The sequence below is a fragment of the Triticum dicoccoides genome, chromosome 4A, assembly GCF_002162155.2.
Source record: "Triticum dicoccoides isolate Atlit2015 ecotype Zavitan chromosome 4A, WEW_v2.0, whole genome shotgun sequence".
Lineage (NCBI taxonomy): Eukaryota > Viridiplantae > Streptophyta > Magnoliopsida > Poales > Poaceae > Triticum > Triticum dicoccoides.
In genome coordinates, this window is record NC_041386.1 from 690280834 (window position 1) to 690299491 (window position 18658).

Below are 18658 nucleotides of genomic sequence, written 5' to 3' on the forward strand. Positions count from 1 at the left end.
CAAACATCCCTAGGTTTTTTTTTTGCGAGAGAACATCCCTAGTTTTTTTAGCATACACATTGCACAACAAAGCGGAGAAGGGTGATCAATTTCTCTTACCGATATATCCAGAAGGGCAAGCACCCGTCGACATATTTTTATTAAAAGGATGTGGCTAGGTCTCAATCAACTGAGACTTAATCAAGTCACAGTCAAGTGATATAGTACAAAAAGAAAAAAGAAAAAGGTAAAAAAATTGTGTAGGAATCTCCATACAAGATCAAAGCATCGATTGAGGCATAACGAAGTCTCAGTCGGTTGAGACTTAGCAAATGTGTTATTAAAAAACAAAAAACACGGTTGAATATTCGACGCCCTTACCAGTGAGCTAGCGCTCAGTTCTCAAATGAATCTAGATCTCAGGGGACAAATTAACATGAAGAAACCAAAGTGCCATTCAAATGTATATAACTTTTTTTTCAGAAAAAGGGAGCAAAATATTGCTTTGTCTCGTATTGGTACTCCGACACCACTTTGACCAATCGCAAAAAAAAAGAAAAATACACCACTTTGACCAATTTCAACGCCGAGCTGTCCATCTCCAGACTGTAAATCAGCCTCGTGATTGGTGAACGAGGAGACCCCACATAAATCTCAACCGGATCTCCAGTCTTGGACGGTCCTGATCGAAGCGAGCAGCCTACCAACGGCACCTTCCGAGAGCCGACAGCCGACACAGAAACAGCTTCGATATAAAGCGCGCGATTCGCATTCTCCTATGGTGCTGTCAGTTCACTCCCCGGCCTTGTCCGAAAGCTCCACCACACTCTTCCTACTCCGGCTCGCCGCTCCGATGGCGCTCCGGCACCTGCTCGCCATTGCAGTCATGGCGCTTGCATTGGACGTGGCGGCGGCGGGCGGAGGTTCCGCGGCGCTTGGGGTGAACTACGGCCAGGTGGCCGACAACCTGCCGTCGCCGCAGGCGGCGGCCGTGCTCCTCCGCGCGCTGAACGCCACCAAGGTCAAGCTGTACGACGCGGACGCGCGCGTGCTCAGCGCGTTCGCCGGCTCCGGCGTGGACTTCACCGTGGGGCTGCCCGACAACATGGTCCCGCGCCTGGTGTCTGACCCGTCCGCGGCCGCGACCTGGGTGCGGACCAACATCCTGCCGCACCTCCCGGCGACGTCCATCACCGCGGTCACCGTCGGCAACGAGGTGCTGACGGGCAGCGACGCCACCATGCTCCGCTCGCTCCTCCCGGCCATGCAGTCGCTCCACGCGGCGCTGGCCGCGTGCAACCTCACGTCCCGGGTCGCGGTCACCACGGCTCACTCCCTCGCCGTGCTCTCCTCCTCGTTCCCGCCCTCCTCGGCCGCGTTCCGGCGCGACCTCCTCCCCTACATCACGCCGCTGCTCGCCTTCCTCGCCAAGACCGGCTCGCCGTTCCTCGTGAACGCGTACCCCTACTTCGCGTACAAGGCCGACCCGGTCACGGTGGACCTGGACTACGTGCTGTTCGAGGCCAACGCCGCTCCCGTGGTGGACTCCGCCACGGGGCTGCGGTACGGCAACATGCTGCACGCGCAGGTGGACGCCGTGCGCGCGGCGATCTGCGCCGCCGACTACGGGCGCGCGGTGGAGATCCGGGTGTCGGAGACGGGGTGGCCGTCGCAGGGGGACGGCGACGAGGCCGGCGCCACGCCGCAGAACGCGGCCAGGTACAACGGGAACCTGATGCGGCTGGTGGCGCAGGGGAAGGGCACGCCGGCCGCGCCCGGGGAGCCGCTGCAGGTGTACGTGTTCGCGCTCTTCAACGAGGACCAGAAGCCCGGGCCGGCCTCCGAGCGGCACTACGGGCTGTTCAAGCCGGACGGCACGCCGGCGTACGACGTCGGCGTCAAGGCGCCCACGATCAAAGGCTTGAAGGGGAGCGGTAATGGGGATGGCAACGGCACGGGTAGTGGCGTCGGCATGGTGGTCGGGGAAGGGCCCGCCGGGACGGACGGGTTCGCCGTCGGCCCCGGCGGACTCTACACCATTTCTGACGCGACGCACAAGGTACGTGATTACACGTCGTAATGCATTAACTTGTGCTGACTGAATTTGATATCTAAGTAAAAGCAGAGTATAATTTTGACAATGTTAGCTTTTCTGGCTAGTGTATAGCTCACTCTTTCAGGATATAATGCACACTCCTGAATAATAATTACTGACAAGGAAGCTACTCCAATCAGCGCTAGATACATTCGTTTGAGCAATAAATAATATGAACCGAAAAGAGTACTATAGTCTGATGCTTTGATTAGTATGTGAAGTTAGCGATGTACACATTTGAATATCTGATTTAAGAAACTAAGATGCCACACAAAAAATTGCTTATACATATGAAAGCAAACGGATAGATAGATTTAGTCATCCAATGTGCAACCAATCATGCTGGGCACCAAGCAAAGTTGCATGCCGTGTGCTAGCTAGGACAGCATACCAGAGCAGTGCAGTTGATGCTAGCCCTCCTTTACAAGCAATGCTTTTGTTTTCCCCTTTCGAATCATAGACATATCTCACTTTACTCCATGTTGATGCTCCTGCTTTTGTTACATATATAGGTGAGGAGGTGGCGGTGGACGGAAAGCTTTGCGGCCATGGCCGCCATTCTGGCCATGGTGTCGTGGTCATGACTGTGTTGAGACGACGACGTATGTATGTAGAGAGAGACATGTTGCAGATTGCGCACAGGCTATATACTGATTCATTGAATTTTTTTTCTTCTTCTTTATTTGTCTGGCCAGCCAGTATGTATGGTTGGTGTTTCCGTGTTGTAGTAGCTGTGTAGAAGAAGAGATGAAAACACTGATATATATATATACCACGTTGGTTGATGCCATTGCCCCACTGATCACATTCATGCCTGGTTTGTTTTAGCATATGATAGATTTGCCCCGTGAGATTCAGATTGAATTTGAGACACTTAATTAGAAATTACTCTAAAATATCTCCTTTGAGGAAAATTCTTAAAGTTCATACCCTTTAAACGATGAGTAAGGACCACGTACGGATCCAAGTTGAAGCTCTGAAGATAACCTGCAAAAAAGTTAAGTTCTGTTGTCTGTTAAAGATCATATCATTTCTGCAGTTCCATATAGACCATAATAGCGCACATATTCCAATCCAAATACGAGCTGTCGTGATCTGTTCCACCCCAGCTAACCGCGTCCCAAACAAAGATGCAATATACTGGAGGATTGATATTGAAAGCTATATATATGAATCGTTTTCCAAAGTAACTTGGCAAGTGGGCATTCAAGAAATAAATGTTGTATTGTTTCATCCTGAGCACAAAAACAACACCGCGAATTGCCTACCCATCGCCTCTTAAGTAAGTTGTCCTTTATGAGTATTACTTGCTTGTGGACAAACCACATAAATTTTTTAATCCGTACAGGGACCTTAACCTTCCAAATATAAAGTGACCTTGAGAGTGGGCCATAATTAATCAGATCCGTATAAAAAGATTTCACCGTAAATATCCATTTTTAGTTAACTTCCATTGTGTTGAGTCCGGCAGGTCGGAGAGTCGAACTTCAATCAATCTCCGAACCAAGTGCATCCAGGTTGTCCATCGCTCGCCCACCAACGTTCGTCTGAACTGGATGTTCAAGGGAATAGTTTCAAGGACGGTATCTATGTAATTCTTCTTACGTTGCACAATATTATATAGGGTAGGATATTGTAAGGCCAGAGGCGTCTCTCCTAACCACGTGTCCTCCCAAAATCTTGTTGACATCCCGTTGCCAACCAAGAATTTTACCCTACGAAAGAACATGTCCTTCGTTCTCATGAGTCCCTTCCAGAACGACGAATCAGTCGGTCTGATGGTAACCTGGGTTAGCATTTTCGAGTGCAAATACTTATTGCGCATGATTTGAGACCACATGCCCTCCGGCTCTGTCTCTAATCTGTACAACCATTTGCTCATAAGGCATTTATTCTTAATTTCCAAGTTCTCAATACCGAGCCCCCCTTGGTCTTTAGGTCGACAAAGGATATCCCATCGCGCGAGACGGTATTTCCTCTTGGCCTCATCAGACTGCCAAAAGAAACGAGATCTAAAGAAATCAAGTCGCTTTCGAACCCCTTTCGGAATTTCGAAGAACGAAAGTAGAAACATTGGCATGCTAGTCAGTACTGAATTAATCAGAACTAGCCGACCTCCATATGACATCAGCTTGCCCTTCCAGCAGCTGAGTTTTTTTTCAATTCGTTCTTCAATACATTTTCATTCTTTATTGGATAGCTTACGGTGATGAATCGAAATACCCAAATAACTAAAAGGTAAAGCACCTAATTCGCATCCAAACAATTGTCTGTAGGTATGTTCCTCGTCTTTGGCCTTCCCAAAACAGAACACCTCGCTCTTATGAAAATTAATTTTTAAGCCAGACAATTGTTCAAATAGATACAAAATAAGTTTCATGTTACGTGCCTCGATCTTCTCCTAGTTGCTCCTTCCTATGTAGCAAGGTCTCTAGATGTAACTTCAAAATGGCCTTTGAAGGCATATCTTTTCCCTTGGGGAAAATTATGTCTGTACACTGCTTAGGCTGTTAATGAATAAAGTAAGTCCTCAAAGAGGGTTGCAACTCTTTGTCGCCCCGTTTCATCACCAAGGAGTGTGGGAGCAGTAGGTCACCTTGAGCTGGTGATCGTCGAAGGAAGAGCAGGCATGGATTGGTTGTGTGAGTTGTATACTCGGTCGTTCAACTTTGGCCTATATTCTTTTTTATTTTTGAAAGCATCTTTGGCCTATATTCTTTTTTATTTTTGAAAGCATCTTTGGCCTATATTCTTTCCTTGACAAGTTTGCTATTTCATTCTTTCCGGGGACAATGCATCAAACTAGTTGATCACCGTGTTTCAAGCATCGTCGGAAGGCGTGTGGATGTTTGTCTCGGGTGCATCTTGTGGGATTCGGTCGGCATTTGCTTCGGTGGATCCGACTGGATCCGGTCTTTGTTCGTCTATGTCTGTGTGTCTGCAGGTTGGATCCTTTCGGTATATGCTTCTCTTCATCGACGTTGGTTGCTGTTCTGGTGCGCTGGTTCGTTGGGCCTTAGCACGACAACTTCCCGACTGTCTACTACAACAATGTTTGCCCGGTTCCAATGAGGGAGGGCGATGACGGCGGAGCGCCTTCGGCTCGCTCCACTAATTGTAGTCGTCGCTGGGTGATCTACGAATCTGGATGTAAATTGTACTTCTAGTGTTCTTTTTACGACCTTGACAGTTAATAAATAGATTGAAAGTTTCTCAAAAAAAAAAAACTAGCTGATCACCGGAAAGTGCCTAAGATACTAGACATTTCTCCAATTACAGGCTTACAGGAGGAGAAAAAGGACCAAGTACGCGCAGGCTCTCTGATTGAGTTCACATCACACACTTTAGAGACAAAACACAAATTCTATCAGGTGCTACGGAATTCAGCTACGTGTCTGAAACTGAATCAACCTGGGCGCATGGCATCGCATCCATTCCCACTGCGTTGGGTTTCTTCATGCCAGTGCAGTGGACCACACAAAATCAAAATCCAGGTGGGCACGAAAAGTATCTTTGCACGCAGCCAGGACTGCGCGCACCGTTACACCGACTCGAGTGTGAAAGAACTGAACTGAACCCAACCCAACCCCGGTTGAAGCCACAGCTAGCACCATCTTTCATTTCAGTAGTCTATCTACATCAGCTTATGATCTTTCTGCAGATGCATCAGAATCTTCGAAATCAGCACGTGCACATGCAACAGCTTATGAACTTTCTGCAGATGCATCAGAATTTTTAAAATTAGCAGGTGCACACGCAGCAGCTTATGAACTTTCTACAGATGCATCAGAATCTTCGAAATCAGCAGGTGCACATGCAACTACGCAATGATCTTGTGGAGCACATGTGGATCCACAATGGCAACCAAGGAGGCAATGCTTGAGTTTGACACTTCAAATAATTTTTATGTAAACGCTATGTATGCTTGATACCAACATTTGTTATTTACGTGCGACATTGTGTTGCATGATCGACGTGCTTGTGCATGGGTTTAAGATATGTGGATGCACGAAAGAAAATATTAGGGCCCGTCCGGACGCGCCTGCGGGCATTTGCGGGGCCGGATTTGTCAAGTCCGACTGTAGATGCTCTAAGATGCTAGACATTTCCTAATTATAGGCTTACAGCAGGAGAAAAAGGACCAGGTGCGCGCAGGCTTTCTGATTGAGTTCATAACACACACCTTTGAGACAAAACACAAATTCTATCAGGTGCTGCGGAATTCAGCTACGTGTCTGAAACTGAATCAACCTGGGCGCATGGCATCGCATCCATTCCCACCGCCTTGGGTTTCTTCATGCCAGTGCACCACACAAAATCAAAATCCAGGTAGGCATGGAAAGTATCTTTGCACGCAGCCAGGACTGCGCGCACCGTGACACCAACTCGTGTGTGAAAGAACTGAACTGAACCCAACCCCGGTTGAAGCCACAGCCTGCACCATCTTTCATTTCAGTAGTCTATCTGCAAAGCAGGGATGGCTCGAAAAGAAGGCAAAGCACCCGTGGTACATCAGCGTGGTTGCCGCTTTAATTTGCGACGCGGGGCGTAGCTATAGCTTTCTCCCGATTCCGCGTAGCCGGCCGATCGCTTTTGCCGTGATGTCGAGCGCCCTGAGCAAAGCAAAGAAACCTTTTTCTTGGTTGTTCATTTCTGAAGGTAACGGGACATGCTTCTTTTTTTTCCTGGGGATGTGAGAGCATGTGAGTTTTGTTTCTGAAAGAAACATGACTTGCAGTGGTCGTTGTGTATCCACTCGTCTTGTAACCGGTTACACCACGCTCATCACCCTCCGGCTGAACATCGTCGCTCACCATCACCGTCGCCTCCTCGGCCGGCCTGAATAATGCACCATGGAGCGAGCAGCACCCTCCAGACTTGCAAGTCTGGCCGGCAAGGAACCACGCTCACCGAGCACATGCGGTGAGGGACAGACGCCCGCGGCGCTTCGGGTCGGACACCCTGAGCTTCTAGAATTTTCGTTATGCAGAGTGACAGCAGACACTAACCTGAGGACCGCCCCTGTTTCTTTCATCCCTGCTTTACAGGCTACTTTTTTTTTTTGCGATCTCAAACACTTGTATTACTCAATCACATTATGAATACAATCCTCAGCAACTATCTCCAAAACTTCAGGAGGACCTGACCCTAACCAAGTCATAGTTCTATTATTAGAACGACCAAAAGACGCTAGCTTATCACTCGCTTTATTCTGTGAACGAACAATATGAGTAATACAAGCTTGATGAAGGTTTATTAAACCCCTAATCTCATTAACCACCGACGAATAAAGTGAACGATCAACTTCGCCACCTGTGATCATAGAAACTGCAACCGAGGAGTCCATCTCAACGTGAATCGATAATGAAGTTCGTTGAACCGCCGAAGATAGCCCCTCCAAGCACGCATATAGTTCGGCCTCCAGTTCGTCTCTGCAGAATTGTAGTGTCCTGCAAGCAGAGAAGATTATTTTGCCAAACTCATCCCTCAAGATCATGCCAGCACCCGCATTATCACATGCCACGAAGGCTCCATCTGTGTTTAGTTTAACCCATCCGTGCTTAGGCTTCTCCCATCCAGGCAGCTCTACCATGTGAATATCACTTTGGCCCCTTTTCTCCATTGTAAAATATGTCTTTCCTTTCACTGAATCGGCACCACTGTCAATTTTGATGGCCATAAGAGAGGCAAGGTAGCTCTGCAGATATCTTACGGATGCCTCCATCTGCGGTGCCGGTTTAAAGTGCACCACTTCATTGCGAATATACCAAGCTCTCCAGAACACAAGCAGAATCATACACCGTTCCATCTCACTTCTAGGGGCTAACAGTTGCAAGAGCCACTCCTTCCCACAGTTGGTAATTGTCTGAAGCCGGGGTAAGCTCCAGATTTTTGCCATACTCAAATAAAGATCTCGTCCTAGTTGACATCTCAAGAACGGATGAAAATTGTCCTCTGTATCTACTCCACAGACTGGACAAATACTCGTGGTCTCCAAGCCAATCTTATGCTTATTCTTCCACGTTGGCAACCCATCAGTCGCAACTCTCCAAGCAAAATTTGCCACCGTTGGCGGCACGCCACACTTCCATATGAAATTCCAACAGTTCCTCGCACCGGAAGGTATAGAACTAGAGGACACTGCACTGGATCTGTGCGCCTCGTCAAACGCCAAATGGTACGCGCTTTTCATAGAGAAGACCCCCAACTTATCTGGACCACATGCAATGACATCTTCGCTTTGCCTAGGTGAAACTCTGATCTTTAAGATCTCAGCCACATCAGCTTGCATGAAATATTGGTTAAGGACTTGAGCTTTCCAGGAGCCGTTCTCATTCAGCAGGTCAGAAACATATCTGATGCGGCACACCCCCTGCCTTGTGATTGGTTTATACGAGTAGGGGCGTGGAATCCAGTTATCCCGCCACACCCGGATACTTCTCCCATTGCCTATTCTCCAAATTATACCCTTTTTCAAGAGCTCCAAACCATGACTAATGGCCGACCAGGACGATGATGCATTACCAGAAAACACCGTATCTTCCAACTTCCCAGCCGGGTAATATTTAGCTTTGAGTAAACGAGCACACAAACTATCCGGCCTTGTGATTAATCTCCATGCCTGACGAGCTAGAAGAGCTTGGTTAAATAGTCGAAAATCTTGGAAACCAATCCCACCTCTTTCCTTTGGCTGCATAAGATGATCCCACCCCTTCCAATGAACTTTCCTCTTCCCCTTCTCTGAGCCCCAATAGAAGTTCCTCACCATTCTTGTGAGATCGTCGCACACCGAAAACGGTAGCTTGAAGACACCCATTATATACGTGGGTAAAGCTTGTGCGACCGACTTGATAAGCACCTCTCTACCAGGTTGAGCCAAAAAACCATCTCCCCACTCGACAAGTCTCTTGGTAAGGCTTGTTTGCAAGTTTTGAAATTTACCTTTCGACATTCGTCCTTCCGGCGTGGGAAGACCCAAGTACTTCTCCTCAAAAACCAGACTTGTGACGTTTAGAACATCTCTTACATGCTCTTGATTCGTAACCGGACACGCCTCGCCAAAAAATATCGAACACTTCTCATAGTTCAAACTTTGTCCCGTGGCCGTGTTGTATAGGTCCAAGGCTGCTTTTACAGGCTACGTTTGAAACCCTGTCAGGTCAGGCCACTTGGTTTCGCAATCTCTCGCATCCAATAAAACGAGACACTGATACACTAAGACGGAATTGTCAGTGTAATCAAGGTTGAGACAATTACCTACTTGCCGAGTCAAGGAGGCCAAACAGCCACCTCATTTCTGACTCCAGGACTAATAACCAGTCAAGAAGCACTTTTTACGAATTACGAGAGACTGAATCACATTTTCTTTGTCAATGGAGCAGATAACAAATATCTACTGTACTGCGGATGGTAACATACAAATATCCCCGCACTTTGATTTCGTCCATGAGCCCTACCTGAGCTAGATTGATAAATGATGTGCCTCGCCTTGACCTAGCACCGCGGTGCTTTTCATGACCAGTACAACTATAGTACCAGAATAAACATAGCTATGTATGGAGGCAAATTAGACATTTAGTCATTTTCATATAGCTTACAAAAGCTAACCCATAGGAAGTTGTGTCAATTTTTCTGGGGCCAAGCGTTGTATAGAACACAAAAACCCTTTTTAACCGATGTATTATGGACTATTTTTTTTCATAAAACAACCTCTGTGTTTCCCCTAAAAGAGCTCTATCTAAGTGATGGTTCGTTTTGATCATTATTTACGTATTTGTTTGAATTTTTGTGAACATTTTCTAAAATGTCATGGACATTGTTTTCATATTGTTGAATATGTTTTGAATTCACGATCACTTTTTAAAAATCATGAATATTTACTTGAAATCGTGATTCTTAAATAATATGCAAACAGTTTTAAAAATGTTGAACAATTTATGATTTCCCTACCATTTTTTGAATTCACGGACATTTTATGATTTCTAAAAAAATTCTTCAACTCACAACTTTCTGAAATTGAATTTATGATTTCTAAAAAAAGAACATCACGTCACAACTTTCTGAAATATGAATTTTGAAAATCCCGGATTAATTTAAAAAAGGAAAAAGATAAATAGAAATAAGAAAAAAACAAATGAAAACAGCCGGGGGACGTCACAACCATGGGCCGGCCCATACATGTGCGGTGGCGGAGGAGCTCTTGCAGAGAAAAGAAGAGAAACAGGGTTGTGAGAAAAGAAGACAGTCGGGGATGGAACCCGGGTCTCTCACACAAAGTACTTACACCTTGACCACTGCGGCACTTGTCTACTTGTGTTGCACAAGGGGAACACGTTATAAGAACCAATCCCCACAGCGATTTAAAAAAAAAACAGAATCATTTTGTTCACTTATATATAGGTGGCATAGTGGGTAATTTATGACAACTTCGGGGTAACTTAAGTGACGGACGGGCAAAAGCAATAGCTACTTTATTATTACTAGTAAGTTTGTATGTGCAATGCACGTCTCGATCGATACTCTTTTCAATGATATACACCTATTACAAATCACACAAATTTAATGATCAAGCAATACACTCACGAAACTTCAAAATAATAGCCACTATATACGACTCGCTATGATCATGTCTGTTGGTTTAGATTATATTGATGATCCTTCACTTTTTAAGTACCCAGAGGATTAGATCCATGGAGGGCATATGGTCCAATATTGCTCGCAAAACAAAGTACAAGCAGAAAATAAATGTAATATGAATGAATAAAAAATTGGTAAATGATGTACAACCACAAATAAAGGGAGCATACATATGGAGAAAACGGAACATAATGTAGTGGGCAACAATGCCCGACCATGTTATGATATTTTTAGAGTAACTTCGAACTTGATTGTTAGATATCATCTATTCCAAGTCAATAATGCATAAAAACACATTGAAAAGGGGATGTAAAAACCAAGCAATACAATTTGCTATTGCTCTACTAAAAAAATCAGTTGTGCAACACTATCTTGTCTCCATTGAAATATCTTCACCAAAATTATGTTATCTGCCTCCTCTTCATCCAGATTCATTCTGAATTAAAATTGCTCATTTGTCGACACTCAACATAGGAGATCAATAATACCTTGCAGTAAATCACTAAAGAGAAAGGCCACTTCACAAGCATGTCTCATATTGCCGTATATAATAGTACTTACGGCCGGTGTAAGAAAATGACATGTGATGGAAGCTTGTCGTCAAAGATAAGCATGTGACGGAAGAAGCAAAAAAAATATTGATGATCCTTCACTTTTTAAATTGCCTTACTCATACATTGCATCAGGGGTTCCGTGCAAGAACTCAACGAAATCAGACTTAGCTTTCAGATTAGTATAACAAACGAAGTCATCCAGAATCACGACTTCTAACTAATAAATAAAAAGAAGTCACCAGGAAGAGAAACAAACCAGCACCCGCCACATTGTATGATGTATTAAAGAAATGGAATGTGCCTCTAGGGGCACACACTGGATACCAGGTGCCCAATATTTTTTATCTGAACAGGAAGTATCGTTGGGTTGCATAAGATTACAGAAATCAATACAGGACTAAAAAGTAAAACTTGCATAAAGTAACTAAGGTAAAGCCTTTATTGTACTTTCTGCATCCTTTATACTCACATCTCCTGAAAGGAAAGGGACACTAGTAGAAAACAGGGCATTTGTCCCGGTTCGTAAGGGCCTTTAGTCCCGGTTCATGAACCGGGACTAATGGGTCGTTACTAATACCACCCCCTTTAGTCCCGGTTCAAACACGAACCGGGACAGATGGTCCTCCACGTGGCCGGTGCGCCAAGCCCAGGCAGGGGGTCTTTGGTCCCGGTTGGTGGCACCAACCGGGACCAAAAGGCATCCACGCGTCAGTACTCCAGTGGCTGGGGTTTTTGTTTTTTTTGAAAGGAGGGGGGTTTGGGGTTTTGGGGGGTTAATTTAGGTGTTTCATATATTGTGTTAGCTAGCTAATTAATAGAGAGAAGTGTCCTCTCTTATGTCTGTGCTTGGTCGACGCTACGTACTATATACATAAGTGATCGAGAGAACCATTGAGTACAGAAGTTCGTCATGCATACCGAGAGAAGTGATCGATTGACCTTTCCTTCTCCGAGAGATTGGTCGAACAACAAGTTTTCGTATCATGTATCCGATGCTACTGGCTACATACATGTACAATATGTATAAGATCTCTTAATTACAATCCCCTAGCAATTAAAATCAACTTCCACATGGTATTCTCCGGCTTTATTGATGACGTGGTCAAGAAAGAATCACGCCAATTCCTCTTGAATTGCTTTCATGCGATCTGGTTCTAGGAGTTCATTCCGCATCTGCCACGTCTAATTTGAAGAAGGGGGTTAATTAATACATATATATGAATGAAACTCAACAGAAATGATGGTGTAATAAAATGAAATTGTGAATATTATTGCTTACACACTTCATATTGTCTTTTAGAGTAGCCCCGCTTGTTTTTCAAAGTCGCGTTGTGGATGAACTCGCACACGTAGTATCCACAGAAATCATTCCCTTGTTCCTGCCACAAGCACTTTACGAGAATAGAGGTCAATCAAACTGATAATGAAGCATTATAAATGGCATTGATGAAAGTATAGCTATAGAATCAACGGGAGATGCGCGCAACTAGCTAGCCAGTAGTACTTACTTTCAGGTATGTATATCGCAGCTCCTTCGGCAGTCCTGGAGCTTTTGCGGTGAACTATTTCCAAACCCTGCAAGACAAAGAAAATAATTATTTTTACTTGAGATATCAGGAAATGAACAAAAAGTTGCCGATATGGTGCGATAATGATCGATTGAACTTACTTGTTGAGCAATTCAGTCATGTCCGCATAGGTTTCGAGATCTTTCCATCTCGAGTCTAAGACGGTTACTAGTCCCCGCTCAAGCTTAATCTCCAGAAGAACATAGTGGTACCTGCGCACGCATGCATAACTCATCAATTACATTACTATAACCTCGCTCGAGTAATAAGGGAAACCGAATATGCACACAACAGTAACACTCACTTGCCGTTGTAAGGAAAGAGTATGGTATCTTTGTTTTGATTTTTGATCAACGATCGTAGCAAGTTGTCCTCGGCCTCTTTGACGTCCTTTTTAACCAGAAATTCATCTATGATATTTGTGTTAATGAACCCAATATCATAAATTTCTTGTTTTTTGCACTCGACGATCTTCAATCTACATAATATATTGAGGATAATTAATTATAAATATATGAAATGAAAGAGTCGAGCTATATATAGAGACTTAATAACAGAAATAGTACTTATAGACAGTAGCAAAAGACCATTAGTTTATCGAGGGCCTTTTGATTGAAGAACATGAAGAACTCATTAAATGGAACAGTCAACAGATCAGTTGCAACGAGGTCGTGCTCCTCTTTAATATTCAGATACAAAGCATTCGTCCCCCCAGACTCTCTGCAGGTTTTCATGTACCAATTATGGAATCTTCGCATCATTGTTGTCAGAGATTTTTCATCTTTGATGAGAGGCTTCCCGTACTCGTATCTGTGTTCGTCCACCTCCAAGAAATCAGGAAGTTGATCGTCAGGCAGGTAATCTTCAAGATTGCCATAACCGGCCACCGGCCCCAGAGCATTAGCGGCGATGTTGCCGCTAGACACATTGAGCGGGGGGCACGATTGGTTTGCTTGTTCGCTGAGCTGGTCAATTTTTTTTGCAGCTACTCGTTCTCTTGACCTTAGATGTCTAACAGTACTTCCCGACCGCTCCGCTTGGAGATATGTCTGTTCAGTAATGCGCTCATAGTTGGTTCTCGGCGGAGACATTGTCGGTTTCCTCAGGGCATCGAGAGTGCGCTTTGCTTTCACCGGATCTACCTTCTCCTCCGGAGGTGGATGTCTCTTTGCTTTCACCCCTTCAAAGAACTCCTTCACGTGGGTCCGCACGATCGTATCGTTTTCCTCCTCTGTCCTCTCGTACGGTAACTTCTCTAGAGGCTTGAGAGGTGGACTGTATCTGTATTGCCTCCCGCCTCTGGTTGTGCTGCTAGACGCTGGAGCAGACGGAGCGGCTGCGGCGTCTGTCTTCTTTCGTGCTTGCTTACGAGGCGGAGGAAAAGGAGTACGACGCGCCGGAGCAGCTGGGGTGGCGGCGGGTCTCTTCCGCCCTTGCTGGCGAGGCGGAGAAGGAGGAGGCTGCTGGCTGCTCGGGAGCGCCGACGCAGGCGGAGAAGGAGGCGGAGTGCCGCCACGCGCCGGAGAAGGAGGCGGAGTGCCGCCACGCGTGCCCTGATCGTCACTCGCCGGAGGAGGAGGCGGTGGAGGAGGCGAAGTGCCCTAACTCGCCGGAGGAGGAGGAGGAGGCGGAGGCATCCAGTTCGGAAGGTTGATGAGCTCCTTCCGCCATAGGCATGGAGTCTTCAAAGCAGAACCCAGCCTAGTCTCCCCTTCACCGGTAGGATGGTCAAGCAGGAGGTCCTCAAATCCCTCCGTTATTTCATCCACCATCACCTTAGCATATCCTTCTGGAATCGGCGGACAGTGATAAGTTGCTCCGGATCCAGTAGGATAAACAGAGCCAACAGCCGCCTTGACCTTCAAATTCATCCATCGCGCCATAATGTGGCAATTTTGAGACTCCGTGATAGCATCTACGGGATAGCTGGCAGGAGCCGTCAAGACATGCTCCGGCTGAAGCAGCTCGGTGGAAGCCACGCTGCTTCTCCTCTGAGATGGCGGGGTAGCTTCGGGGGAAGCTTCGGCAGGTCGTTTGCTGCGATCTGCTGCTTCTCGTTCCTCTAGCCCCATTACCCTTTCGTGCAGCGCCTGCAGTTGGCCCTGCTCCAGTTTCTTCCTCCTTTCGTGGGTTTTGTAACCCCCTGCGTCCGGAAAACCAACCTTCCACGGAATGGAGCCTGGCGTGCCTCGTGTCCGTCCAGGGTGCTCAGGATTCCCGAGGGCCATTGTGAGCTCGTCCTTCTCCCTGTCTGGAACGAACGTCCCTAGCTGCGCTGCATTGATATAGTGTCTAAGATTCTTGAGGGGTATTTGCAGTTGCTCGTCCGTCCAATGGCACTCCCCTGATACAGGGTCCAAGGTTCCGCCAGCCCCGAAGAACCAAGTCCGGCAACGGTCTGGCCAGTACATTGTCTCTGGTTCGATCCCTTTTTCAAACAGATCATTCTCCTCCTTGGACCATTTAGGCCGGGCTTTGAGGTAGCCACCTGACCCCATGCGATGGTGAAGCTTCTTCTTCGCAGCATTTTGCTTGTTCGTCGGCGACATCTTCTTGCTCTTTTCCGATGTCTTGTGGGCCACAAATGCGGGCCAATGATCTTTGATCTTCTCATATTTGCCGATGAATTCTGGTGTCTTTTTTTCGTCGACAAACTTGTTCAGCTCTTTCCTCCACCTCCTGAATAGGGTTGCCATCTTCTTAAGAGCACAAGACTTGATTAATTGCTCTTTAACTGGCTTCTCTGGATCCTCCTCTGGCGGTAGGGTGAAATTTGCCTTCAGCTGAGTCCAAAGATCTTCTTTCTGCATATCATTGACATAAGACACCTCAGGGTCGTCCTTAGGCTTATACCATTGCTGGATGTTGATCGGGATCTTGTCCCTAACAAGAACCCCGCACTGAGCAGAAAATGCGTTCTTTGTCTGGATGGGTTCAATCGGTTTGCCGTCGGGCGCGATTTCTATGATCTCAAACCTTTCATCCGAGCTCAACTTTTTCTTCGGGCCTCGTCTCCTTACCGAAGTTGTGCTTGATCCGGAGGGCTAGAAATTAAAAGGAAGAAAGACAAGAGTAATTAATATGTGTACATATACCAAAACAATGGATGCATCAATTAACTAGTCAGCACAGGCTTAACTAATATATATATATACCTGGCCGGACTCGGTTCGGTCACCGGAGCAGTCAGCACGGTCTCCTTCTTGTACCTCCATTGTGTCACCGGAGCCATCATGAACATAGCCCTCTTCTTGTACCGGCATTAATGGGCCAAAGCCATCATGAACATAGCCCTCTTCTTCACCCAGTCCTTCCAGCTGATCATCGGTGTCGTTGAGAAATGACGCAACTTCATCACTTCCTTGTGCGATTATGTGCCCCAACATCGCTTCTGTTGCTTCGTCTCGGGAGTGCTCCATAGTTTCTGCAAATATTTACAACATGTCAATTATTATTCAAACATGGTACAGATGGATATATATATATATATATATATATATATATATATATATATATATATATATATTAGTGACAAACGTAGAACTAGCTAGCTAATCACAATAAGGAATCATGTTAGTGGCCTCGACGCTGCTTCTTTAGGGTTTGGGGTCGCCTCGACACAACGCTTCAAGGGTTTCGGGTGGCCTCGACGACAACGCTCTTTTAACTTGGTAAATTTGGGTGGCCTCGAGAGTTTTGGTCGAGCGAGAGGGCCGAGGGGGGTCCTGCCGTTGTATAGGTTATCACGGTCGAGAGGGGGTATATATATCGACCGCCCCTCATGTCGAAGTTATCTCGAGGGGGTGGCGAGGGCGAAGGCGAGCAGCCTGACGGTGATAGACCCGATAAAACATAAGAAAACAAAGAAGAAATATAAAGAGGAGAAGAAGAAAGGAATAGAGGAGAAGATCGAAGAAAAAAAAGAAGAAAAAAAAGAGGAGAAGAAGAAAAGAATAGATGAGAAGAAGAAAAAATAGAAAAAAATCTATTTTTTTTCTTCTTCTCCTCTATTCTTTTCTTCTTCTCCTCTTCCTTTTCTTCTTTTTTGTTCTTCTTATTTATTTCTCCTCTATTCCTTTCTTTCTTCTTCTCCTCTTCTTTTTCTTCTTCTCCCTCGGGAAAGGAAAATAATTAAGGAAAAGGAAGAAAAAAGGAAGAAGGAAGAAGGAAGAAGAAGAAGAAAGGAATAGAGGACAAGAAGAAAAAATAGATTTTTTTTTCTATTTTTTCTTCTCCTCTTCTTTTTCTTCTTGTTTCTTCTTCTTATTTATTTCTCCTCTTCTTTTCCTCTCCTCTTCTTCTTTCTTTCCTCTTCTTGTTTTCTTCTTTCCTATCCTTCTTTTTCTAAAATTGTAACTTTTGCATATATAAAGCTTTTCTAAAATTGTAACTTTCTATATATGAACAAAAAACTTTCTATGAACAAAAAAACATTTTTAACATATATATTTAGCAAATTCTAGCCACATACATCACATACACATATACATTATAGCCACATACACATATACATCACATATGAACAAAAAATAAACTAATAAAAATAAAAATAACATATAGCAACATATGAACAAAAACATATAGCCACATACATACACATACATTATATATATATGAAAAAAATTAAACTAATAAAAAAACAGAGCCGGCCGGGCAGAGGGGCATGGCGGCAGCGGTGGCGCCGGCGGGGCAGGGCAGGGGTGCAGGAGCGAGGCAAGGCAGGGGCGCGAGGCAGGTGCTCACAGGGGGGTGGCGGGGCACGGCGGGCGGCGTCGGGGCGCGGGGAGCAGCGTCGGCGTCGGGGCAGATGGCGTCGAGGGCGGCGGCGACGGTGAGGTGGACCAGCCTGACAGCATCGGTGGCAGCGGCGACGACGAGGTGGAGCAGCCTGACGGCGTCGGAGGCGGCGGCGACGACGAGGTGGAGCAGCCTGATGGCTGGCAGTGACGGCGACGAGGCAGAGCAGCGGGCGTCGGGCTGAGAAGAAAGGAATGGATTTTGGAGAAACTGCTAAGTGCTAGTTATATATGAAGAGAATTGGTCTCGGTTCGTGAAACCAACCGGGACTAATGCCCCCTTTAGTCCCGGTTGGTGCCACTAACCGGGACCAAAGGCCGCCGCTTCCCGCCCTTTGGGCTGCTGAAAAGAGGCCTCTGGTCCCGGTTGGTGGGACCAACCGGGACTAATGCCCCCCCTCTAGTCCCGGTTGGTGCCACCAACCGGGACTAAAGGACCCTGTGCTGCCCGCGTCGGGGCCAAAGTTTAGTGCCACCTCGCTAGTTGAGAGGGACGCGCAGTGGTTTATAAGCCCCACTGCCGTACCCCTCTCGAGCTCCTCTCCACCGTAGGCTTGCGGGCCTATTTGCTACTGCTTTGCCTGATGGGCCTTCTGGGCCTACTGCGGGCCTGAATCCTGGCCCATGGTAGGGTTTCTAGTCGTATTCACGCCGTGGGGGCCTAGTAGGAGGCATTTTTTTTGTTTTTTTCTTGCTTTATTTATTTTATTTTGTTTCTACTTACAACAAAATACTTATTGTTGCTATTTTTAATTATTTTCCAGTTTTTTTGTTTTGTTTTCTGCATTATTTATTTTCTTTTGTTTTTTGCTTTATTTTTTAATTCTTTTTGCTTTTAGTTTTAGAAAAATTATAAACTTTCTATTAGTGCCATTAGTTTTCAAATTTGAAAACACTTTTTGTTTCTTTCTTGCTTTATTTATTTTATTTTGTTTCTACTTACAAGAAAATACTTATTGTTGCTATTTTTAATTGTTTTTTGTTTTGTTTTCTACATTATTTATTTTCTTTTTTTTGCTTTATTTTTTA

General features: G+C 45.7%; 1 protein-coding gene across 1 annotated transcript; it reads left to right on the forward strand.

Annotated features, from left to right (window-relative positions):
* Positions 1–772: 772 nt before the first annotated feature.
* LOC119289745 (glucan endo-1,3-beta-glucosidase 11-like) lies at positions 773–2859 on the forward strand. Its single transcript, XM_037568980.1, has 2 exons — positions 773–2038; positions 2587–2859. The coding sequence occupies exons 1-2, from the start codon at positions 833–835 to the stop codon at positions 2656–2658; spliced, it is 1278 nt and encodes a 425-aa protein (XP_037424877.1). The 5' UTR covers positions 773–832; the 3' UTR covers positions 2659–2859.
* Positions 2860–18658: the final 15799 nt, after the last annotated feature.

What these genes read in the sequence shown, in the direction of transcription:
- LOC119289745 (XM_037568980.1), top strand. Translation starts at nt 833, where the DNA reads ATGGCGCTCCGGCACCTGCTCGCCATTGCAGTCATGGCGCTTGCATTG. An exon ending in TTTCTGACGCGACGCACAAG is followed by an intron (nt 2,039 to 2,586) that starts GTACGTGATTAC and finishes TTACATATATAG; the next exon opens with GTGAGGAGGTGGCGGTGGAC.